The 24,902-nt window shown below is 40.6% G+C and overlaps 1 protein-coding gene and 1 long non-coding RNA gene across 10 annotated transcripts in view; both read right to left on the bottom strand.

Moving 5' to 3' along the window:
• Positions 1–223: 223 nt before the first annotated feature.
• camta1a (calmodulin binding transcription activator 1a) overlaps positions 224–24,902 on the bottom strand; it is a 451,533-nt gene continuing 426,854 nt past the window's right edge. For 5 of the 9 annotated variants that reach the window (XM_021323073.2, XM_036140485.1, XM_036140490.1 and 2 more), the window contains 13 exons: positions 16,670–16,869; positions 16,322–16,518; positions 16,135–16,213; positions 15,697–16,045; positions 14,009–14,484; positions 12,739–12,917; positions 11,541–11,784; positions 10,711–10,782; positions 10,598–10,618; positions 10,306–10,505; positions 9,895–9,969; positions 8,395–8,425; positions 224–6,271 (listed from right to left, as the gene is read on the bottom strand). In XM_021323073.2, coding sequence (XP_021178748.2) covers positions 6,239–6,271; positions 8,395–8,425; positions 9,895–9,969; positions 10,306–10,505; positions 10,598–10,618; positions 10,711–10,782; positions 11,541–11,784; positions 12,739–12,917; positions 14,009–14,484; positions 15,697–16,045; positions 16,135–16,213; positions 16,322–16,518; positions 16,670–16,869 — 2,156 coding nt within the window. In that variant the 3' untranslated portion in view covers positions 224–6,238. Of the gene's footprint in view, positions 6,272–8,371; positions 8,426–9,894; positions 9,970–10,305; positions 10,506–10,597; positions 10,619–10,710; positions 10,783–10,870; positions 11,432–11,540; positions 11,785–12,738; positions 12,918–14,008; positions 14,485–15,696; positions 16,046–16,134; positions 16,214–16,321; positions 16,519–16,669; positions 16,870–24,902 lie in introns of those variants that run through there. The other 4 variants (XM_036140504.1, XM_036140475.1, XM_036140494.1 and 1 more) reach the window with 4 other exon arrangements.
• Positions 8,896–9,888, bottom strand: LOC118563970. Its single transcript, XR_004931551.1, has 2 exons — positions 9,050–9,888; positions 8,896–9,018 (listed from the first exon to the last, which is right to left on the bottom strand). It is a non-coding gene; the product is annotated as an uncharacterized LOC118563970 (long non-coding RNA).

The following is a 24,902-nucleotide window of genomic DNA, read 5'->3' as shown; positions in this document are numbered from 1 at the left end:
AACTGTTTAAAATTCAGTGGTCAGGTGTATGTTAAAATCTTTGTATGTATTGAAAAGAATTTTAGATGTAAAGATCAAATGTTATAAAGAATAAAAATAAAAATGTATTATAAATAAATGACTTCTCTTATTGTTTTCAACTATAAGACTGACTGGTGATACATTTTAGGAGAATGATGATGGAAGGAAAGGACGAAGCAAAAAGACATAGGAAAGTTGGTTCTCAAGTTTTCTTAGTTTTTACCTTTTTTTATTATTTTACAGCAGAAAGAATATAAAGCATTCAGAAAACATCTTCCATATTTTAAGGGCAATTCAAAATGTTTTGCATGGCTTCAGCAGCAGAAATCTCTTTTTTTTTTAAACATATCCATTGAGTCAGTGACGCTTGTACATGCACAATTACAAAAATAAAACTTACAAACAAGAAAAGGGAAGAAAAAGGAGGAAAGCATAACACATTGGGAGAACCGAGAGGAGATGAACATTTTTTTAAGGGTGGGGAGCGGAGAAAACTAGGGTCACATAACAGGGAAAGACAGAGAGAAAGACAGCTATAGAGGAGAGGAAAAGAGATCTAACACTAGTTCACATGCAAAGTGTCGAGGACCCGTGACTTTCTATCAAAGCAGGGCCTTTTTTTCTTCTCTTCAGTTTGGAATTGATGAAAACGTGCAATTCTGTAAAGGGTGCCATATAATTGCTGTCAATAAACTACTGAATGCTTGTCTTGCAATACTGGCATTTGCATAAAGAGTAAGTCGACTACACGTGTCCAGTCATTTTAAACTTTGCTAGGCCTGTAAGGGCTCCACAAAATAGTTTCTTTATTGCTCCGTGTCAACACGTGGATCATACTGCAAAACGGGTTTCTGTTCTGTTGCCCTGATGTGCCTACCTTTCTGCGGTTCGGGTGCGTCGGAAAAAGGAAGAGGAGGAAAGGCAGATTCTCAGGTCAATTTGCAGAACGTCTTAAAACTGATAAATCCTGTGTGCTAACCAAGTGTGCCTATCATCCCACTCAGAAATGGCAGTAAAAACAAGATCTGTAGTTGCAGTTTTCACAGAACTACACTTAATCTTAAGTACCCTCTACATTTTGTCACTTATATAAATTAAAGCAGGTTTTCATAAAAGAAAAATCATTCATCTCAAAGAGCTACATGTGAGCGGACTCTATTTCAGGGTTCCACCAGTTCAGGATTGCTGAGAGGAAATTTCTAAATTCACTTTAGGGATTTTATAATGAAACCAATCCGTTCCTTATTGTTTTTCTAACCATTTGTATTTTCAGTTTCAGCTTCCTCTGATGTGAAACACATGTCCTGCTCTGTTTCCTCCTCCCCATTTTGGCACCCTGAGTAAAATACAAAAGGGAGGTTAAACAACGCTAAATGCTTATGTTTCCATCTGTCCCATAAGTGAATTTGGTGGTACACTGACTGAGTCTAAATGAACAACAAAAAGCAAATGAAACATCGAAGAAACCTGTTGCGAAACATAACTCTGTCCTCATGCTCTGCCATGAAAACATCAGCAGCTACCGATTACTGATCATTGGCTTAATTTGCAGGGTTGGGCCCCCCCCCCTCCTTCCCTACGATCACAGTTCCCCTTGTGTGTTACACCAAACCAGCTGCTCACTGTTTCGCAAACATTGTATCTTAGAGCAAGTCTATCTGACTTCCAGTCCAAAGGAAATAAGCATGCTATAGTTAGAGCTCTGTCACCCAGTTTACTAGTTTACCATGCAAGCATTAGAAATCCTTGTCTCACTTTTTTCCCCAAAACATTGCATTGGCTATGCATTCAAACCACAACCTAGAGGATGAGCGCAAGGCAGCAAACCCCGGTCGCGGCGTATCTAAAGAGAAAAAAAAAGTTCCAGTAGAAAAATGGAAGAGGCAGAAGAACAAAAGTGAAGTCATAACGCGGACAAGCTGGAGTGCTCTGCTTCTTACGTGCAAGGGGAGCGAGTGCAATGGTACAAATGGTGGCGATCATGTGGCATACGCCCTCGAGACCAGGTGCCCTGAATGCGTTCTGCTAACCGGTGTTATGAGGACATGAATAGGCACTTTCTACATTAACACTGCAAATAAGGTTTACACGTCAGGTGACTTGGAAAACAACAAGACAACAACCAGTCAATCCAGAACATCAAATCAGAGAAATCTATTCTAATAATCTTAAAAATAAATAAATAAATAAATAAATGAAAATCAAGTTTTCAGTGGCACTTGGCTGAATTTTTCACATGTTTGGATAGAGTACACTTTCTGGCAGAAGTATTTTTTATAAGAATTCGACAGCAGCCAATAGGCACCTAAAAGACTCCTAATTGTTTCTAAGCATCCTAGGTGGTTTTGATATTGTCCAGTGTTTCATAAGAAACACTACTGCTAGAATTTACACACAATATATTACAGTCATTTTAGCTTATTGACTTTTCATGGACATGTGTGAGATCTTCCAGTGCTGTCCTAAAATCACATTAGCACCTTTGACAGTTCACGTTGCAGGTGTGCTTTCAGAGAAACAGAGCCACGTTCAGCTGCCCCCCCGGTTTTTCAACTCCATTTTTCTTTTACATAGCGGATCATAAAATTGTTTAAATGCCAGGTTTGTGTGATGTGAAAAATTAGACTACGCTAAATCATTTGTGTTACATTCCTTTAATATGAGCCAAAAAAATTCAACTGAAAAACAAACAAATCTGTTACAATGAATAACAAAAACCTAGTTACCCGGTTCCATGAGTGGGCACAGCCTTAAATTAATACTTTGCTCAAATACCTTTTGATCTTATTTCAACATTAAGCCTTGGGTTCATGCCTTGGATTGGTTGTATAAAATCTATTTTTAGGCTTATGATCAGTCTGAGTGTAGTTTGCATGTTCTCCCCACGCATGGCTGGGTTCTCTGCAGGTACTCCAACTTTCTATCATAAACATGTCAGGTTACTGGACAACTTTAAATTACAGCAATCAAACAGTGTTTATAATTGCTGACCAGCTTTTTGCATGTTTTTGCTGGTATTCTGGTGATTTATCTTTGCCCGATGAACGTCAAGTCTTTGAGGTTGGAAGCCCTGCTTGCCATTACCCGAATCTTTAGCTCCCTCCACAGATTCTCTATAAGTTTCAATTTGGAACTCTGCCTTGGCTAATTCAAAACCTCAGCTTTACTTCTAGTCATGAGAAACATGTTAGTTTTTTTAAAAAAAAGACCACTTTAAGGCTGAATCTGCCAGGGGTATGAGTAATTTAAGCATAACTGTGCAAGTAGGGTTGCAAAACAGTAGCGGCTTCTTTCAAAGAGAACATCTAGTCCTGGTTCAAAACCTCTTAAAACTGTCTGGGGAAATGTCTTAATGACGATTCTAGAAGGTATGCGTGGTACAAAAGCAACATTGTACATCACCAAAAGCACACTGCAATACACTACAGATGGGGGTTGGCAGCATCATGATGCGGGGCTGCTTTTCGTCAGATTGTTTTTAAAAGGCCCAGAGTCCTGGACTAAATCTGTGGGTTCAACTGAAGAAGGCGGTGGCCAAGATATATCTTTATTATTTTGAGACTTTTTGTCAAGGTACGGTGGAGTTGGCAAATATTGCGAAGTTAAGGTGAGACATGGCGAAAGTTGAAACGTCTTTTAGCTCAATTTCAGCATTCAAAGTATTAATTTAAACGTGTGCACAGTTCTTGCGACTTTAAAGTACTTTTTATCTGTTTGCTTTGTTTTTCAGTTGAATTTGGCATAATATGTGTGATGCTGATAAGAGAAAAAGTTTGGAAATTATTTGTCATGGTCCCATTTCTTATTATTGTTTTTCCTTTAACGTCACAAAGTTTAGTGCCTCACCGCAGATTACAAGATCCACTTTTGGCAACCACGACTGGAAAGATTTCTTAATAAACAAATGTTTGCAATACGTAATTCCCAGTTCATCTTACCATCATTTTACATATATTCGTCTACGAATGGTAAATTAAAGCTTGGCGCATCAGATTGCACAGCTGAGGCAATGAAGTCCATCTGTTTCAGTGATAGAAAACAGGAGCTTGGATTACTTTGTTAGGATCCAAATGGGAAAGGCTTCCATCTACAATCTTTAAGTTCAGATAAGATACCTCAGTAAGCATCACATTCCATTTTCAATGGCAACAAAAATCAAGCACATATCAGATATGGTATAATAGGAGATGAACTCCACATATATGGATGGTGGAAACATGAATAACTTACACTAAAAGGCCCTCTGTTTGAATATGAGTCCCTTTGCAAGTTCGGTTTTCTTCAATCCTCAGCCAGTCGTGATATTATGGTTTTCATTCCTTAGTGTGTATTTCACTGTATGATTATCTGTCCTGCAAAACATGAACTCAAATAAACTCTTAAGCTTCATAGCAATCGTATACCTTGGCACCATTGGCAAAAGTTTCTTGGGAGCCCAAACTAAACAGATAATGAGAGAAAAAAAATGAAAGTAAATATAGTGGATTTAAGATAATTTTTAAAGACCTCTCCTAACACTAAATACGTTATTTTTTTAACCTTTTCATATGCAATAATATCATGCTTTAGCAAAATGTTTGTCTCCGGAACAATCAAAATAAAGTAAAATACTCTAATAGTGAAATATTTTTAATTTTACAGAGCATAGCCACTACTGCTTTAGTTTTTTCCCCCCCTTTTAACTCTGTTCATAATTTTCATGCACTTAGCTCATCTTGATCCCAGATATTTACAGTATGTACAAACAATAGAACCATACTTCTTCAGCATTCAAACAAAACTATACAAATATTCTGTTTTTGTCTTGTACCTGTTTTCGACCCATTTTTAATGAATAAAATAATATATTTCTAAAATACAATCCCTGTAAGGGAACATGTTCATTTTCCCCCCTACATACTTGCAGCCTTCGTTTTATATACAGAAAATCACTCAATTGTCAAAAAATATGGATTTGTCAAACCCCTATTTTGGGACAAGCTTAGGGACCCCACAAAGAATCTCTAAGACGTCAAGGCAATGTATGTGATCTTCCCCTCAAAAAGCCTGCAGAGGTTCTGGAGTTTACCGGTAAAGAACATCACTAACCTCCATGACTTTAAGGGTTACAACACAAAATATGAACGTTTTGATCCCCTCGATGAGAGAGGCAACCAACTCAACAACCGAGACGAAAAAACAAAGCAACCGGGAAAACGCAGAGATTAGCTTAATTACAGAAATAATAAAGGCTCCTATGAAGGGCAATGTGGAAAGAAAAATGAAAATCCGAAAAGAAAAGACCGAGGAACTAGACCATAATCACACAAAGACTTTGTTTGTCTAGAAGTCATGCATTTTTTTTTTCTTGGTAGGAGTTAACAACATATAGCCTGAAGATACAGCTCACCAATACATTGGACATGAAGGAAGGAATACATTGGACGATATGAAACAAATTCAAGTAATAAAGGGACTGTATATATACAATAAAGCATAGTATCTTTTTAAAAGAAAATGTTTTATCCCCAATCATCTTCAGCATGAATGTTTACACCCCACTACATTCATTTGTAGCTCCACCCAGGTGGGCAGATTGGTGGGGGTAGAGCAAAGCAGGACTGGAAAGGATGCTAAGCTAAAGTGGATACTGTTAAATCACAAGCAGAGGGTTAAAGGTGGGTATGTGGGTTATTAGTATGTTAAAAAAATCTCTCTTTGAGTGATGTGTGGCCATAAAAAAACATGAAGCACAATAAGAGCCTAGAGTGTTTCCGCATGGTCTCCTTGTCCTTTGAGATTTTCTGCAACAGCCCCAACTTTCATCCCACCTGTCGTCCGTCGTCTCTCATCGCCGTCCAAAACGTCTTCGTAGCTAAAAAGAAAACAGGAAAAAAAGCAGTCCATGGAAAAGTGCAAAAGATGCCATGAAGCCAATGTTCTGCACCCGTCGCCCCAGTTCTTTTTAATTTATAATCCTGCAGAGGTCACCAAGTCAGTGGAAAGAATACACATGTTGAAAAAAAAACATTAGCTGTGTGCAATGTAATCGTAGTTGAACCTGTTACACTGCTCTACTAGTAGTAATAACAGCAGTGCTTGAACTGATGTTTTTTCTTTTTTTTTCTTTTTTCTTTTCTTGTTCTGTTCTCTTGTAAAATGTCTCAGGTACAAACAAAAAAGAAAAGAGGAGTCCGGAGAAAGATGTCACATCGCTAGGGGGCTCTTCTGAGGGGTCTCATGTTCCTTGGCCCTTTTCAATTCTTTCACCCTGGAACACAGAGACAGGTGGCAACCAGTTAATCTAAGAGGAAATTAGCTACTAATTTATCAAGGCACACGCGTACATAAGCCTAACACTGTCGAGTAACACTAAAACAACATAAACCCAGGTGATCAGGAGCTACTTCTTTGCCAGAGGACCCTCCCCAAAACCTTAAAGTTTACACTGAAATAAACAAGACATTGACAACAAATCAATTTTCAGTTGGAAACACACTTAACAAGCTTTAGATCATCTATCTTTGATTATCAAACAGTTGATCAATCTTCATCAGACAGTTTTATCAATTTCTAAACAGCATGTGACCATTGTTGCTTTTCACTGTCTCAAGTTAAAGGATTTTATACCCCATTGCAAGTTTTCTCAAATTACAATCCTGAACTCTGATGTATTTCGTTGGGATTTTACATGACAGAAAAAAACACAAAGTGTCTGTGAACAGCAACTTTCAAACCACAGCATCTCAGCTGCATTTAGATCTATGACTGGCCCTTCCACTGTAGCTCCAGCTCTATGTGTAGGGCCACAGTCCCGGTGACAGCGGGGACCTCCGCCTCAGGCTGGAGGCTTTTACAGCTTCTAACAGCTTTTCTTCCAGGATTGCAGCACATTTATTCCTATTCATCTCCCCGTCAACTCTGGCAGGCTTCTTCCTTGTGTTCCTGGGTCTTTGCTCACTAATGTGCCTTCACAGCACAGCTGGATTTGTACTTAGATGAAATCACACACAGGTGGACTTTATTTAAGAATTAAGTGCCGTCTGAGGGTAGTTGACTGCACTGGATTTTAATAAGCTGTATCAGAGCAGAGGGGGCTGCATTATAACGAATGCCACCGTTATTAGGTTTTTATGTGTGAAAGATTTGGAAAAAAACCCTGTATCCTTTTCCTTCAACTTTACAGTCACACTCTGCTTTGTGTTGGTCTATCAGACAAAATCCCCACAAAAATACACTCAGGGTACAGATTGTGACATGACAAAACGAGAAAAAAAAAACACAGCTAAAGGGATATGAACAGAGTTAGTTGAATATATAAGCAAAACACAGTCAGCTTCACTGTAATGACATATGCAAATATATCCCCCCAATATAATTTGACAGGCGTTCATCCTGCTTGAGTTTTCTTAAGAAAAGGCAAACGCTGCAACATACTGAAGAGACATAAGCTCACACAGAAACTGATTCTGTGTGTGAAATCACTGAAACACATGATGTCCGACCCTAACAATTGGTCTGGTGTCGCAACACCCTGTTCAGCAGGCAGACCTACGGCACTTAGAGCAAGGTAACCTTGTATTCTTATTAAAGAGTACCTTATAACACAGCTAGTTTTATAATTAGACACTTGGGATGAATCCCACTGAACTGCTTCACAGAAATATGTAAGCAAAGGCTGAAGGGGTGCAGCTTCCCCTCGCAGTCTATTGAGTGGCTTGAAACAGAGCATACAGTCAGTCAGCCAGCCAGCCAGCCAGAGAGGCAACGACCAGAGAAACAGCAGGTTCATAGCATGCCTAAAAGTAGAAAAGCAAGACCCATAGTCGTCACCACTTGACATGCAGCAGGAAAAAAAAACAGAGTTAAGAAAAAGCTTCCCATACTGTAAAACTGGCAATTTGCAAAACCACAGAAAGCTCAATAAATAAAAAAAAGAACAAAAAAAGTAGAAAAGGTGCAATTTTCAAGGAGAGAAAGACAGAAATAAAGAGAATCATAAAGGCCTCTGGTACGTGTTGCAGTGACAAAAGTCATTCAGAAGCATTTTGTTAGTCAGGGAAGGCTCTGAACTAAATCTGAGCGTCTCAGTCCACCTGTGGCTCCGGTCGGCAGCCCTCATGCAAGCAGGCATCAAGCAAAAGTGATGGAAAATGAGAAGGACCGGGAGTGAGAGAAGAGAACTTGAGAGAGCATAAAAGGGATAGACTGCCGAGGATAAAACTTCAGAAGGAGATAAGAGTTTTATTAAAAAAGAGTGAGAGTGAAACAAGAGAAGTTTAGGAAAAGAAAGTGTTACAGAATAAACAGGTAAACAGGAGAGAGCGAGCGAGAGAGAGAGAGAGAGAGATAGAGGAAGGGAGTCACGAACTGAGTTGCTGAGGCTGCACTCACCCGCTTGAACAGTCTATGGTCCATCAAGGGGCTTGGCATAAACAGCAAAACAATACCAGACAGCTATTAGCACACAGTAAGCACTGTGAAGGAGAGGCGAGGAGAGCTGGGGGCGGAAGGTGGAGCTTAGGGGTTGGGGATATCTCTAACGAACGATTCGTTTTCAAGAGGAAAAAAAAAGAAAGTCTAACACACTGAGCCAAAGAAAAACAGTGATGGGTCAAACTATCTGGTTAGAGTAGCATAAAATGGAAGAAAGAACACCAGTGTGCAATATCACCGAGATGATTGAAAGTTAAGTGTTATTGGACACGGGTGTACTTGCTGCTGTTGTATACAGTTAATCGGACCGTGGCTTGTCGATTACTTAAATGGAAACAACACATTTATGCCACGACCCAGCAGAACAGAAGACGTTTATTTGGACTGCCTTGCAAAAGAACTGACATCCGTTCAAACTTTTTGCAGTTTGTCACCTTAAAACCACAAAACCTCACTGTGTTTATTGGGACTTGAAGTGATACAATAACACAAAGTAGCAGTTGAAATTCAGCCAGATTGGATGGAAAACATCTGGGAGGATACGGTTTTAAGCCCTGTCTCAAGCTGGATTTATGTCCGGACCTTGACTGAGCCTCTTTAACACGTAAATGACTCAAACTATTTGATTGCAGCTCTGGAAAGTGATGCTCGGCCACAGTCTCAAGTCTTCTGCTGCTTCCAACACGGTTTCTTCCTGGACTGTATTTAGAGCCATCCATATACACATATCAACTCTGAGCAGCTTCTTTGGCCCAGATGAAAAAGAAAAAAATTCCTACAGTACGATGCTGCCATTGTTGTTTTTTTAATGCTGGGACCGTTTCATTAAGGGTGAAGCCAGATGCTCTTCATCTCACGTAAAGTTTTGCATGAAGGCCATTTAGTTTCCTTTTGGTATGAAATAATCAGAAGCAAACTATTAACTGGACTTCTCATGGTTTTCCTGAAACAATACATTTTTTCTTGCCACTCTACCATAAAAGCAAGGTTTGTGGATTACATGAAATATAGTTTTCTTGTTGACAGATTCTCCCTCCTGAGCTCTGGATCTATCCAGCTCCTCCAGAGTTACCATGCCCCTCTGGGCTGGTTCTCTGAAACAAATGTTCTTTTTTTTTTCCTGGCCTGTCAGTTTAGGTGGACGACCATTTCTTGGTATGTTCACAATTTTACCAAACCGAACAGTGTTCCTAGGTCTTCACGATGCATTTTATACAAGCCTCTTAGGTGATTAAATCAAATTTATTTGTATCAGAGCAAACAGGCAGGAATAAAAATGCCTACCACACACGCTTTAATACTTGGTGTTGGTGTTTCACATGAAATCCCAATAAATCTCATCAAAGTTTATGCTTGCAGTTTAACAAAAATACAAAAGGTTTTAAGGGGGGGGGGGGGTGAATACTTTTGAAAGGCACTTTGTTCAGAGCGTCAGCTTGGGTCAGTGTCTGGACCTACCTGTGACGGCAGCGTCGTAAGAACCTCATAATCTTCCTGGCAGCCTGATCCTGCCTCTTGGTGAGCAGACTCCCTCTGTAACACAGCGGAAACACCGGAGTTACCTTTGCCATTAAGCAGAAAATAAATTACAGGCTTTATTCCAAATCACTATGTATTTAATAAGCCGAAAGAGAACACATCATCTCTCAAACTTATTTTTGCTAATGATTTTTTTTTTTTTTTTTTTTTTTTGATAAATGACTCAAGACGTCCAGCATTTTTCAGTCTGGCAGACGCGGCTTGTAATTTAACTGTCACTTTATCATTATGTAGCAAGATGAAGTGGTTCCTCCCGCATCCTGCAGCCCATAGCAGGATGAATATATCCAATTAGGCTTGCCCTAATTCCCCCTGTACGCCGGTGTTTACCTCAGCTTGTGCTGCACCAGGGCAGCAGCAGCCCCACGGTGATGGGGCTTTAGCTTGCCGAACTCCTTGTAGCTGCGGTAGTATTGCTGAATGAGCACAGCCGCCCTCCTGCTCTGCTGGAACTTCTTCTGTTCGTGGTAGCTGCGAAATTTACTCTGGATAAGGATGGCGGCCTGCGTCATCTTCTTATAAAGTGCATACTGGAGACAAGAAAACATCCCCGTGTCATGTACTGCCCGACGGAAGGAGTGCGGCGGGTTGGTGCTGAGCGAGAACGCGGCCTGAAAATTACCTTTAGGGCTATCCATGTTAGCTTGCAAACGGGAAAGAAGACACATTTCGAATGTTGCTCTGTACGTATGTGCAGAAACGGAAACACTTTTTTTTGCGGGATCCGTCGCCTACCTGTTTGTATTTCTTGTAGCAACGTTGTATAACAGCAGCCGCTACTTCCTGTTGCTCCCGGAGAGGCCGCCCCTGTTGGGAAGTAGAGCGGGACAGATAAGAAGTTACAATAGGAGCCCCTCGCTGCCACAAAGGATATGTGTATGTTGCTGAGGTGTTTGTCATGGCTAGCACATGAATCCGCCTCAGATAAAGAGCACACTTTGTGGACAGACCACCTGTCAAACAGTGGAGGAAGTGAGCTGCTGCCCAACAGGGAGCCACCTCAGAATCAGCTGGCAGATGGGCTAAAGACAACTGTGAACGACAGTGAACAGTTCGTGATAATAAAACTTATTGAAAGCTTCTCAGGGGTGAGTAGGAGGTTCAGGAATGGGACTGGGCAACGAGGGAAAAGACAAAGACAAAGTGGGAGCTCATTTGCTTAATAAATGGTGTCTAAATAATGCAGGGATATGGGGTCAGTGCAGCTCCCCTAAGCAAGGCCATGCTCAGCTCAAGCCACCTTATCCATGCTGGAACCACAGGGACATGTTTGTGTTTTCTCTCGATATTATAATACAGTTATAAGTTGACATACAGAGAATTAGACAAATATAGAGACTGAAATTAATCAGTTGAAACCATGGTTAGAAACAGTACAACACAAGACAAAGTAGGTAATAAGCCATACATATGCTGAACTTCAATCCATAGCCAGATTAAAGGGAATCCTTCATCCCTAAAATCCAAAAACAGATCCATCCAGTTACACCAATCCTTAGCCTGTAGCACTATGAGTCTGGGCTACAGCATTGACAGCTTTCAGGGCCTGAACACCGGGTCTGTACCTTGTACTTGCGGAAGGCAGTTTGGACCAATCGGGCAGCCTCGTACAGCTCTCTCTGCTCTGGATCTGACAGAGTAAGCTGGGCCAGGTCTCGCTCCACTTTGCTGTTGGAGGCGTTGATGAACTCACTCCAGTCAGACGGGGAGGGGACCACAGACCTCTCCAACGGGCCCTCTCTAAGCGGAGACCCCCGAGGACTCAGGTTAGGGTTAGATGATGGTGTCAGTGGTTCATTGTACAGAGATCTATTAAAAAGACAACAGATTTAGATCCTTTGAAGCTATTTTACAGTTTTTTTCTGGCTTATTTCAGCAACGTATATTCTTTTCAATAAATTTTAAATAACATTGAAAGATAACATCAGTAGAAAACAAGCAACCTTTAGATACAAAATGTTTTTTTTAATTAACACTATTTTGACCTTGACATGTGATTGTTTTGCCCTTGTTATCACTTAAACATGGATTATTCAATAGATAGCTTTTCATGACGTATATTATGGCTTCCTTTATATTTCTCTATTAAACTCTGCTCCTGTGGAAAAACGTTTTGCACCCTTACAGATTTTTCTGGGTTTGCTTTTGATGATCTTAAATACCAAAATGTTTCAGATTTTAACATCAGGTAAGTGTAAACATAAGATGACAGGAGATTCATGCTTGACAAATCTTCAAAGTGGCTGAATTCGAACAATCTAGGTTTACTTTTGCACATTGGGCCAATTTGGTTTGGATAGGGTTGTCAACAAATTAAAATTTGAAATGCAATCTATCTATCTATCTATCTATCTATCTATCTATCTATCTATCTATCTATCTATCTATCTATCTATCTATCTATCTATCTATCTATCTATCTATCTATCTATCTATCTATCTATCTATCTATCTATCTATCTATCTATCTATCTTTCTATCTATCTCTCTCTCTCTATATATATATAGAGAGAGAGAGATAGATATATAGTACTTTAAATAACACATCATTTTGTGGTCTTAACACAACTCATTCACAGTAAGCATTTTGTATTTATTATTCAGTGGATATAAAAAGTATACAAACCTACACCATTTTTTTTTGTAAAAAACACTACAGATAATTCATGAAAGTCTTTTTCTACAATTCTTTCTACATTTTGACAAGCTGCGTGAAATCCGTTGAGACCCACTGAGTCTTCCCTCCTCCATGATCCTCCTTACCGTAGGTGTATGATGCTTGGCAGCTGTTCTACATCTCCCAGGTAGCTGGCTAACCAGTTCATGGTGGTGCTGACTGCTGACGTGTCTAATGGCCCAGAGTCTGCAGCACTGAAATTCTCCCTCTTGATTCTTTCCGGTGTCGCTTCAATGATTTGCTCTGCCAGAGTCATCATATTTACCTGTTGTTTTGAAAAAAAAAAGAAAAGAAAGAAAAAAGGACGAGTAATGTCAGCGCCTGTTTAATTAATTTTCTTTAAGATGATATCTGCACAAACTACTTATGCATATGAATTTAATGGCTTGGCCCCAAGACACAAATTTGGGATTTAATGGCAGGACAGAAGATAATAACAATAAAAGTGAAATTGCTAAAGGCTAAAATACTTAAACCGGCACTTCATCTGTTGGAGCAGTAATTAGACTGATATGGATGCCTGGAAGGATCTCCTGGCTGTTGAAGAAGATCAATAAGCAGAGTTTATTATGCTGTGATGGTCACTGACAGGGTGCCAAGCTGCTTTGTTGTGTATGCTACCTAACATACAGACTACAATTGAAACAACAAACATTCCAGGATTTGGGGTAGAACAAAGGATGAATGTGTGGGAAAGCACATCATGCCAACTGCGCAGTGTGGCAGAGGATCTGTGATGATGTGAGGGCATGAAATTGTGAAGTCCCTAAAAATAGCGGGAGAGTTTCAACAGAAATCTGGTGAACTCTGGCAGAAAATGGGAAATAGATAATAATAATAATAATAATAATAATAATAATAATAATAATAATAATAATAATAATAATAATAATAATAATGCATAAGAGTCTGAACAGAAGAGAGCATGAAAGAGAACCAGGGACTCTAGAGGGACCCTAAAGATATTGTGCAGAGAGGGGGAAAACTAAGTCCTGTCCGTCTGGTTCTACAAAATACTGACAGATGGTTACCAGTAACTGTGCCACCAGTGCATTTGTCAAAAACATTATTTCTTAACATGTCTTTTTGGTAGCTATCAAATTAAAAAGAGTTCAGAGAATGATTATGCTTTTGCAACAGAAAATTAAATTTCTTTTAGCGTTTTTTGCCCACCGTTATCAGGGGTGCCAATAAATATAGTCAGCTCTGTGGGTGTTGTTTCAGGTCCGGTTCAAAACTGCATTTATATCTGAAATAAAGTCATTTTGCAATAGACTGATATCTTAAAATTGTCCTGCTGCACTAGAGCTAGAGTTTACTCACCAAGATGACTGTTTTACACTCTATTCTGCTCACCTGTAGGTCATCCATCTGTGTGAGGCAGTCGTGGTTCTCCAGATCTTCTCGATACGATATCAGTTCTGAATCTGCCATTTCTCTGTCCGCCATGACAAGCATGCCTAGCTGTTCTCTCTGCCGCAGTCGGCTCACCAGCTTCTCCTTTCCTAGACTGCTGCCCCCACTCATCCCAAGAGCTTTCTTCCCTAGGCCGCTGTGGGAGAAATTCTCCCTGGAGGTCCATCGGGTGGTCCCAGTACTGCCTCCGGTCGGCAGACCTTTGTCTGCACTCAGGCCTTCCGAGGACAGGCTCTTGGCGCCAGAGGAGAGTTTGTGGAGCTGTTGCTGCTCCAGGCTCGGAGGAACAGACATGGGCTTGTCGGGTCGATTATGAAATAATTCCGGGTTAGGTTTATGTTTTTTAGCTAGTGGGAGGTCTCTTTGGCCCTCGGTGCTGTAGCAGTTAGAAGGTTCTGATCTTGGCCTTCTTAAATCTGCAAAATACAATTGAAAAAAATGACACCATTAGCAACTTTGACTCAAGACTGCAGTTCCTTGCAAAAGTAGTTCTGCATCCCCCCCCCCCCCCCCACACACACACATCTTCTTCCTTTACACACTTTATAAACTTCCATGTATTTTTCTTGGATATCATCAGGGTGTTAAAATGTGATGGACCATTTTAACACCCTGATGTGCTCTGATTTAAACCATGGCTGCCTGTTTAGGAAAGAGCTTTTAAACGCCAGTCCTCGAGGAGCCCGTGTCCTGCAACCTTTAGACGCATCTCTGCTTTAACATACCTGACTCAAAAAGGAGTTCATTAGCAGAGCTATGTGAAATTTTCTTTTATGATTTGTCCAGTATTTAACTCTGCATTCGCCTTCAAATCCAGTCTAACTATTTTTTATGAAAGCGTTGCATTCCCACAGCGTTACGATGCCACCCCTGTGTTTCACTACGGTGAAATATTCAGGGTGATATGCAGAGTGTTTCTGCCACAAATAGCAATTTGTGGGTAGGCCAAAAATTAAAATTTTAAACCGATCAAATCAGCTTTTCTACTTGTTTGCTATGTCCCGAACAAGAGTTGTGAAAACTGTGAACAGAACTTCTTAAGGCTTTCTTTTCAACAATGGCTGTTTTCCCGACAGTCTTCCTAATTTATCAAGTGCACCACTGTTGTGCTGTAAAAGATTCTCCTACTTTAAGCTCATGAAGATGTGCCATATTCTTTACGTTTTTAGTTGCTGGATTGATCAGAGCTCGGTGAGATGTTTAACGCTTGGGGTATTATTTCATAACCCAACTCCGCTTCAAACATCTGACAACTTCATCCCTGACCTGCCTGGTGTGTGGGATCAAACCTCTGGGGAATTCACAGATCGGCTGATTTTATACTGACATTAATTTAGACACAAACTAGGTGACCTTCACAGGCAGATGGTTGTCCTGGGTGTTGTTTAGGGGTGTCATAGTTAAGGGGGCTAAACACAAATGAACATCACGTTTTCCAAAAAAAACCCAACATATAAATAATGTATAATTTTCCTTTCACTCCACAGTCATGTCTTCGCCCGTCACATGAAATTCCAATGAGACAAATGAAAATGAATGGCTATAAATACATTTTAACGGGTTTAAATGCTTTTTCAAGGCATTCTGAGGGTTGCACCTTCTGGTGATCTTTCGTTAATTAGACTAACCTGGGTTGGGGCTGGTCGTGCTGGGTGTGGTTATTGTGTTAGCAGGACCTCCTTTCTTGCCACTGGGTGCTACTATGCTGTCATTTGCCCAGCTGACCATCCAGCTGTCAGAGGTGGGCACGTCAGGGGCCGGGGAGAAAGACATGCGAGTTGTGGGTGGTATGGGGGCTGGCGGTTGCTGCTCTTCCCTCTGCAGTTGCTCCAGACACTCGGCCAGCTTGGTATGGCCACGAGAGCGAGCGATTGACAGGGGCAGGCGACCCAAGGAATCTGGGATGGCAAGGGCCCGTCTGTCCCATTTATACAGGACCACCGCGGCCTCTAGATGACCGAGCGCACATGCCCACATCTGGATTGGAATCAGACAAAGGAGCAGCAACAAACGAGTCAGGATATTTGCAATTCATACTCCTTTAAACGGAGAGTTTTTGCACTTACCAGGGGCGTGCAGGAAAAGTGATCCACATTTAGAGGGTCCACTTCTAGCTCCAAATCGATACTATCAGCATGCTTAGTACTGGACAAGAGCGAGAAAATAATAAGCACCTCCGATGTTTGTTATGGTGCACTTCTGCGATCAATCGCAGTGGCGATTACACAGGATGCTGGATAATTTCATTCTCACCGCCATTTGATGAGTGTCTGGATAAGGGTGGCGTAGCCCTGGCCAGCCGCCAGGTGAAGGAGTGTCATCCCTCTGAAGGTCTTGGAGTGGATTAAATGTTTGGACTTGGCCCAGCAAGCTCTGCTCATCATCTTCTCACAGACCACGACGACACGACTCTCAAAGGAGCTGCTGGCCTGCGTCTGGCCAGATGCACACTCAAATACAAAAAAAAAAAAGCACTGTTATTAAAAAAATATGTCGGTAATATGCAATATTTCTAACAATCTGTGATAGAACAGTAGAATGAATGCGCTGGGAGCTGTCACATGTGCATCAGCAATCTTTGAGCACGATGTGGCTTTTTACCTGTGACTGAGTGTTGGTCCCTCCACCGCCCCCTCCTCCACTGCCTCCACCTACTCCTCCCCCACCCACACCCCCTCCTCCTGTTCCTCCTCCAGCTCCGCCACTCCCCGCACTGCTCGTCTGCTGGTGGCTGGCCATCTCTGCCATCCTCCTCTCCATCTGCTCCAAGCGCTCCAGGATTGACATTCTGAACTGGTTATCTGGGGAAAAAGTGGGAGACAGAAGAAGAACACGTCAGCGCTCACAAGTAGCATCAGCTGTAAAGAAACAAAAAAAAATATCAGCATGCTCGTTCCAGCAGGAAAAAAGCCTTAATTCTGACAGCACAAACGATCATACAATATGCGTCGCAAGCTGTATCAGAATGAGCTGAACACCATGAGGCGTACGATCATTCATTTGGGAACAAATGTACAAGTCCACTTTTCAGTAGCAGCAGCACCAATGAGCAAAAATAAAATAAATTAATTAAAAATCCTTGCAAAAATAATTTGACTTGCCAAGATAAAAAAATAGTATCAATTACAAACTTCTTTAAATTGATTACCTGAACAAAATCATATTGTGCAGCTCAGATTTGACCAAGAATGGCCTTGTCAGTTCATAGGTATAGTCAAAGCAACCGCTTATTACTGCAGGGGAAAAAATTGTCTGAATGCCTGTCAATGCAAAGTTTTGAAATAGTTCAATTTGTTTTACTACTAATTTTATAGACTAATTCTACTTTGCTTTAGTGATTAATGTTTTATTTTAGTATAGGGCTGTTTTCTTTATTAGGTCTAATTGATTTTATTATTGATTTAATGCTATCTGTTCATTTACTTTGGTCCTGTGGGTGTTTAAAGTGCTCTAAATGAAGTTAGCATGGTAAAATTTCTCCTATATGAATAATCCTATCTTTTCAAATTTGGAAATTCAGAATACTATACATTACTATATCTAGTATTCTGTATATAATATTAGCATAGTATATAATATCACTGTATATAGAATAATATATATGTATTGATTATTATTGGGTTATACTCTAAATGTAAATGTTACTTTAAGAAGTTAATAGCTATATGAAAACAGTCCCACTGCTAAGGTAGTGAAATTGTTGGTCTCTCACTGTCTGAAGTATGTTTTAAAAAAAAATACTTTTGAAAGAATTCTCTAAATTTTGTTTTAAAACACAATTTTAGATTTTGTTTGGGCAGAAAAATATCAAATATCAAAATTTCATTGGCTCTTAAAGATGACAGCTGTTCACTTAGCTGAAGCTCACATCTGATTGATCGATCAGCTTCTTCTTAATTCTAAGACTTAGAATGAACAAACCCATCAAGAGGGCTTTCTGGGCCTGATCAATTTTTCAGATTGTTCTGCATCATATGCAATTCTTTGTTTATTTTTGTCTAAAGCTGCACATCTACTTTCGACACACGTTCAGTGTGTCAGTTCTTCCCTTAACAGTGTTTTTCTTTATATCCAACCCAGTTCCGAATCCAAAGTGAGATACCATCAAGTCATTAAACAACCTGAGGCTAAACCACCAACCTGCCAGTCTGCGTGGCTGCTGTTCATACTGAGGTCCCCCATGATACTCCAGCTAAATGACGGGACTGTTCCAGTTCTGAGATTGAGACAGCAGCACGATTCTGGAATATACTGAGATAGTCAATTTTTTTTTTCTGAAAGCTGACAATTCGAGGTCTTACTGAGGTTTTGAATTCTGTAGTAGTAGAAATTAAACTAAAATTGGACAGTGAAATCTCTTTTCCCTAGACATCCGAGAGTTCAGGAAACCTTTGATAAAACATGGCTTTTAATCAGTTTAGATGGTTTTAAAACTTCCTTCTTTAGTCTGTAATTGCATAGTTGAACAAGCAGTTATTTTAAGTTGTAAGGTTGTTTCTTTTGCTTGACTATATCAGTAGATCATAGACCTTTGATTAACAACACACTTAATGCTTAATATAATTGATTACTAGCTCCTGTTAATAGTTTATGAAATGTTGATTATATTAGTATTGATCCTACATAAAATTTATAGCCTTATAAATATTGAGAAATATCCTTGTTTTTCTATGAATGGGACAGATAACTTAATGAAAAAAGTAGATATTTGATAGATTACGCAACAGATTTATTTATTGAGCAATTCAATAATTTGACATAGCTTAGTCAGACTTGACATCCATCAACGACTTTCAACATTAAACCTCTTTCACAGAGCAGTGAAGAATTTGAAGGACGGGCTACTTCAGATTAAGTTAGCGATACCATTCCACTGAAGGTCTTTTTCAGTTTATTAAATCCACCCCATTATGGCCACATTCCCTGCACCTGTTTGGGAAAGGGATTAAGAAGCTGACAGCTCAAAATGAATCAAAACCTAGGCAACTATCTCAGGTCCTTGAAAAAAACAGCCTTGTCACACATCAAGATGGATGGAGGTGGATTTTCTGACAGGAATGGAATTTCTTTAGAGGTCTGTGGCAGCGAGAGTGGTTTAACTGCCACAGAGCTCCCATCTGTTCAACAAAAGCTTGCTTTTGCAGAGCATCTACTGTTCAGTTTAATACCACTGCAGAGTTACGACAGTGATTTACGGCACTGGGTCGTTTTCGTGAAGAGACGTGATTACGTGGGTGTTGCGGGAAGTGTCCAGACATTTGTCTGTGGTTGTGCCTGCAGCTGTTTAACAAAGCATGCTCTTCAAAAAGGAAACCAGACCCTCGATCATCCCACATGGTGTCAGAAGCAAATGAAGAAAACTAAGGAGAAAGAAATGGAAAGGAAAGTCTAATCCACCTGAAGTTTTGCTTTTAACAAGCCATCGGAATGACCCGCCATGTGGATCGAGACAAATAACTTTCTTAAGTCATTCACGTTTGCACAAGGAGAGGATAGAAACGACTTTGCTGCTGTCATGAAGATATTTTCCACAGAGGAATATCTTTCATGAAAGAGCTGGCGTTCACAAGTGTGTCCAGTGACCGACAGAAAAAAATTGGGAGCTTTCTTTGAGCTCTATAAGATCTTTCAGAAAACTTTGACTTTAATACATCAAGAGATGAAAATATGTGCAACAGAATCGTCATCGCCATATTGGACAAAAGGCTGTCAGCTAAAGGCGGATGTCACGCTGGCACAAACGATGCAGACCATCAGGAGGTGGAGGGGGTAGCGGCACAGCTTGAGCCTGCAGGGAGACACAGCAGTCCAAGAGGTGCAGGAGCAAAGGACAAGTGCACAGTGGAAACCACAACCACACAAAACACAACAAGATAAAAATACAACAATACATGTGGAAAGTGTAGAAGAGAACAACATAGCAAAAAACTAAAATGCCCATACAGGGAAGCTGTGTCCCAAAACTATCAGAAAATGGGATCCTTGGCAAGAGAATGATGCAGCGACTTATTAATTAGGACACATTCTACATATTGACCTCTGAATGAAGTTACATCCACCTGATCTTCCACCAGACAGCCTGGCCAGAGAGTTGCTGTGTCCTGGCTGCCTCAATGTGCTAAAAATGGCTTACAAAGGTAACCAATAATCTAGTTAACAGACAAGGGTGTACACACACCACGCCAAGTATCTTTTCCCATGCTGCAGAAATTAAAAGATCAACTGCAAAGAATGGAGAGAGACAATATTGAAAGGGAGACATAACCTATGGAGTGGCATGCCCCCCATGGTACCAGTCCTAAGCAAAAACACTGGCAAAGCTAGGATAAGAGAGCATCTGTGTTTTCCTCCCTATATGATCCCAGTGGATTCTGGTAGACCCCAATGAATCCAGTCAGTTGCAAACAATGCAGGAAATGCAGGAGGTACGTGAAGAAGTGGAAGTCTTCATGGATGACATCCTGGTGTATGGTGCCACAAAGAAACAGCACAACACTCAATTATAGAAGGTGTTGGAGTGCATCAAGTCAGCTGGTCTCAAACTCAATGAGGAGAAGCGCTCTTTCAAATAGAGCCAACTTCACTTTTTGGGTGTTCTTAGTAAGCAGTCCGGGGTCAGGCCAGACCCGGAAAAGTTGAACATTCAGCAGCTGCCAGCACTGAGTAATGTGTAGGACTCAAAAGAGTCTTAGGCACAGTGAATTATCTTGGAAGATTTAATCCCACTCCAGCCACAATAGGTCAGTGGTTATATGAACTGTTAAAAAGCAATAACGTCCATACCTGAGGCTACTCATAGCAGTCAGCCTTTGAGAACATTAAAAAGATGCTGACAACAGATCCAGTCCTTGCCTTCAATGACAAAACCTACAGCTGTGTTTTCTAATGCCAGCAAACTGGGATCTGTGCTGCTCCAGTTTCACGGAGAAGCATGGAGGCCAGTAGCATGCAACGACACACGCAATGGTCAGATAGAGAGACAGTGTCTGGCTGGTATGTGAGTGTGTGAGAAGTTCGACAAATATCTCTGCAGCTTGAAACGGTTCAGCCTAGAGCCTGACCACAGAGCATTGGTGCCACTGATCAACAAGTGAAGCCTTGAGAACGTTCCAATGAGATGTCACTGTCTCCTGATGCAACTAATGAAGTACTCTCTGGACATTGGGAAAACTCTTGTCTATCTACATCTACAGCAACCAACACACACACACACTGATGTAGACTATTATGTAGCTGCTTTAATGCGAGGAATCCCTGCTGATCCCGGCTTCTCATCCGGACCAGACCATGCGTAACAGGAGGTGCAGACTGAGGGTCCGGCTCTAACTGGAACCAAGGGTTTTACGGTTCTGTGGTAGAGTTCGATGCATAGATGGAGCCATGGTTCAGTGATGGTTCTATCTAGTTCCAGGGGCCAAGAGATGGACTCGGCCTCTCGTGCTTCACATGTTGAGCCTTCAACAATACAATGGAGGCTTAAAGCAGCAATGGTGAGTGACAGTGCCCTACATTTAGTCATCAGCTCCATCAGGAAAGGTTGGCTTGAGTACAGTGGCAACATACCACATCCAAGCATAGGTGAAATCGATGAATGAGCTTTCTGAAAGTGATGACTGGTCACAAGATGCTGCAGAATAGCCCATCCAAGGTCAGGAAGGACTGATATTCTAACGAGACTTCACCACTGGTACCAAGACCTCACTATGGCTGTTTTCACACTGTGGGGCCTGATGGTCAATTAAATATTTTTTTGCTGAAATCAGATTTTTTGCGTGGTCGTTCGTACTACTAATTAAATGCAACTGTCATCAGACTTGTGTCTGAACAGTTCAACATCCCAGCATTTGCAGATAACAGAAGACGTTACACAGCAGCACACTGTTTACAGAAGTAATGCAGAATTTAATTGTTATTAGAAGTGTTCAGTAAAGCTTTGTAAAAAACAAAACAAAAGCAAACGTCATAGCAGATACCAGCGTCTCTATGTAAGTACGAAGTTGTTGAGAAATGGGAGCTGACGATATAAAAAAAAAAAACAATATTAAATATTAAAATCACATCAACAAGAAAGCACCACAGACAGCACAGCTATTAACAATGACCGTTCGTTGAGTCGTGACTGCTACTGCTTAAGAGAAGTGTGTGTGGATGTGTAGTTATTGCCAGGGCCGTGAGACGGATGAAATGCAAAATGACCGTTCAGACTGTAGATGGTTGAAAAAAATCTGGTAAGTATCCGATTTAGTAGCACATACGGAAATGGCATAAATCTGATTTTTTTTTTGGGGGGGGTCAAAAAATCCAAATATGGCCATTCACTCTGCCATGACAAAGATGCATTTGCCTGCTGTCTGAACGTAGCCTAATGCCCCTTTTTCTATTAGTTACTAATCTATTCTGGATGGGTCAGTTTAACACGTTTTGTTTCATTTTCTATTACATTTAATCCAATGGGGACGGGATCTTCAATAGCAAGGAGACCTTGCAGCCCGATACACCCGCACAACAACAGCCCTTGACTGCTGCTCTGGTATGGCTGTTTTCAGACTTAAAATAAAAGAGCAGTGTCCAGTGGACGGCTAGAGGAAGCACCCTGCATATGTACAGGAGAGAGAGAGAGAAGTCATGTGGTACCAAACGGTAAGCTAGCACTACCTAATGCTAACATCACCTAATGCTAGCTTGCTATAATAATAGTGCTTATTCCCAATAAGCCGAGTGTAAATGATGAATGGTTGAAGATACTAGTTATTAAAACATGGTGTGACTAGTGACCCCTAACCAATCAGTGACCAACAGTCTTCTGACGTCATGTTTTCAGTGCAACTCTAAATTGTTGAAATCGAAGGCAAACAGGTATTAAAAATAGTAACGGTTCCACTAAAGGAAAAGTCAAAATAATGACCCGACCTGTAACAAACTGCTCAGACTTGGTGCTACTCAGAGACAGAGCTACTACATTGGTTTTGTGCCCTGAGGTTTCTGCAGAATTAAAAGCCATTGTGATGTAATTCCAGTCTTTTTAAGAACAGAGGAGGATTCAACAGACAGAGCCATTAATCTCCATTCTGCTACCCGATCATCCCAAGAAAAGACCGGTTCACATCTGTGAGCACAAGAAGAAAAGTTATCTTGTGATACTGGATTAGTTGCTATTGTTCGGTTTTACACCTGCTACCAACCACCAGCACACAGGAAATCCAGAGGCTAAATATTTGTCAGATTTGACATCCAAGAAAAAGTGGTGATTGACAACGGCCCTCAGATTTATTGTGAGTATCAGGACCTTGCAAGGGAGCTGGACTTTAAGCATGTTAGGTCAAGTCTTCATCAATGGAATGCTGACAGGGCAGCACAGACCACAAAGATGGTCCTTCGACTAGCTCTCATGTGTTACATAAGTTAACTCCCCATCGTGCAACAGGAGTTAGTTTTGCAGAACTCCTTATCGGGAGAAAGACTAGAACAACACTCCTCGTGTTGAAAGGAATGAACAAAATGGCCACATAAATTATGTTAAACAGAGGGACTCAAGTGAGAAATTTAGACAAGACTTCTGCTATAACCACCGCCATGGAGCCAAACCTCTTTCACCTTTACGACCGGGGAAGACAGTCTTTACAACACTAAACCAGGAAAAAGCATAAGCGACAGCTGTTGTTTTGAAGGAGAGCATCAACCCAAGATCATATGTCAATCAGCACATTATAAGGAGCAGGGCTGTGGCAAAAACATCAACCTCTGTGAGCAGAGCCATCTCCACAGCCTACATTCAGCATTCCACCTGAATCAGCCAAGAGCATAGCAGAACTTCTTACTTAGTCTGCAGATGCTGTAACTCCAGGAAGTTCCCATTCTGACCCCAGCGGAGCCACAAGCCATGTGCAAGTGCCAACAGAGACACCAGGTCAAATTCATACAAGGCATGGACGAGTGTGCAAACCAGAGATTAAACTGTAAACCGCTTTAGCAAGAGAGCAAAGATAGGTTACAGTTAAATGTGCTCAAAGAATAAATAGTTTAAATGGATTGCACTTGCAGCTGTTCAATGAAACATCCTTTTGAAAAAGAAGCCAGACCCTCTACTGTTCCCCAGAAACAATATTTTTATGGAAAAAGACAATTTACAATAAATCATGTCATCACTCTGATCATACAGTGAGCAAGAACTCATGTTTTACTCAGATGCCCCACTCATTCACTATGCTGACATTTTTATCAGCATTTACAATACCTTTCAATACTTCTCGGCTGTATGTTTACCTCAGATATATCTTTCATGCTTCATTTAGCTTCAAACTGTATTACACCATCTTGGGTCATTACTGCACAATATTGATCCAATTTATGACAATTTATTACAGCAATTGACACATTACTTTCCAATGTTTTATGTTTAACAATGAAGAAGTTTGATCTTTACAGACGAATATCCCCTCACCCCTGCATCCTAAATGCTTGATGTGATGGCATTCTGACTTTCTGATTACTTTAGCTAATAACTTTTTGACCACTGGTGGGCACTGATAGAAGATTTAACGTTTATTCCGATATGGTCAGTTGATTCTCACGAAAAAAAAAAAAGAAAAAAAAAAGTAAAGTATTGTGTACTGATGCAACAGATACTTTATTAAAAAAGGGGAAGGACGGGCATATTTCAGACGTGACAGTGCTTGTACAGTTTGAGATGACAGGCAACTTGCATGATGAAAAATGTATGGCCCCCTAATGATTGCTTTATGACACCTAATGACTTTAGTAGTTAGAAATGTGTCACATAACAACATTTATTGCTCAGTAATCATAAATATTAGGTTGCTAATTACAGAGACAG

Source organism: Fundulus heteroclitus, chromosome 1 (genome assembly GCF_011125445.2).
Source record: "Fundulus heteroclitus isolate FHET01 chromosome 1, MU-UCD_Fhet_4.1, whole genome shotgun sequence".
NCBI classification, from domain to species: domain Eukaryota; kingdom Metazoa; phylum Chordata; class Actinopteri; order Cyprinodontiformes; family Fundulidae; genus Fundulus; species Fundulus heteroclitus.
The sequence above is the reverse complement of the archived record's forward strand: the minus strand, read 5'-3'. Positions and strand labels throughout refer to the sequence as shown.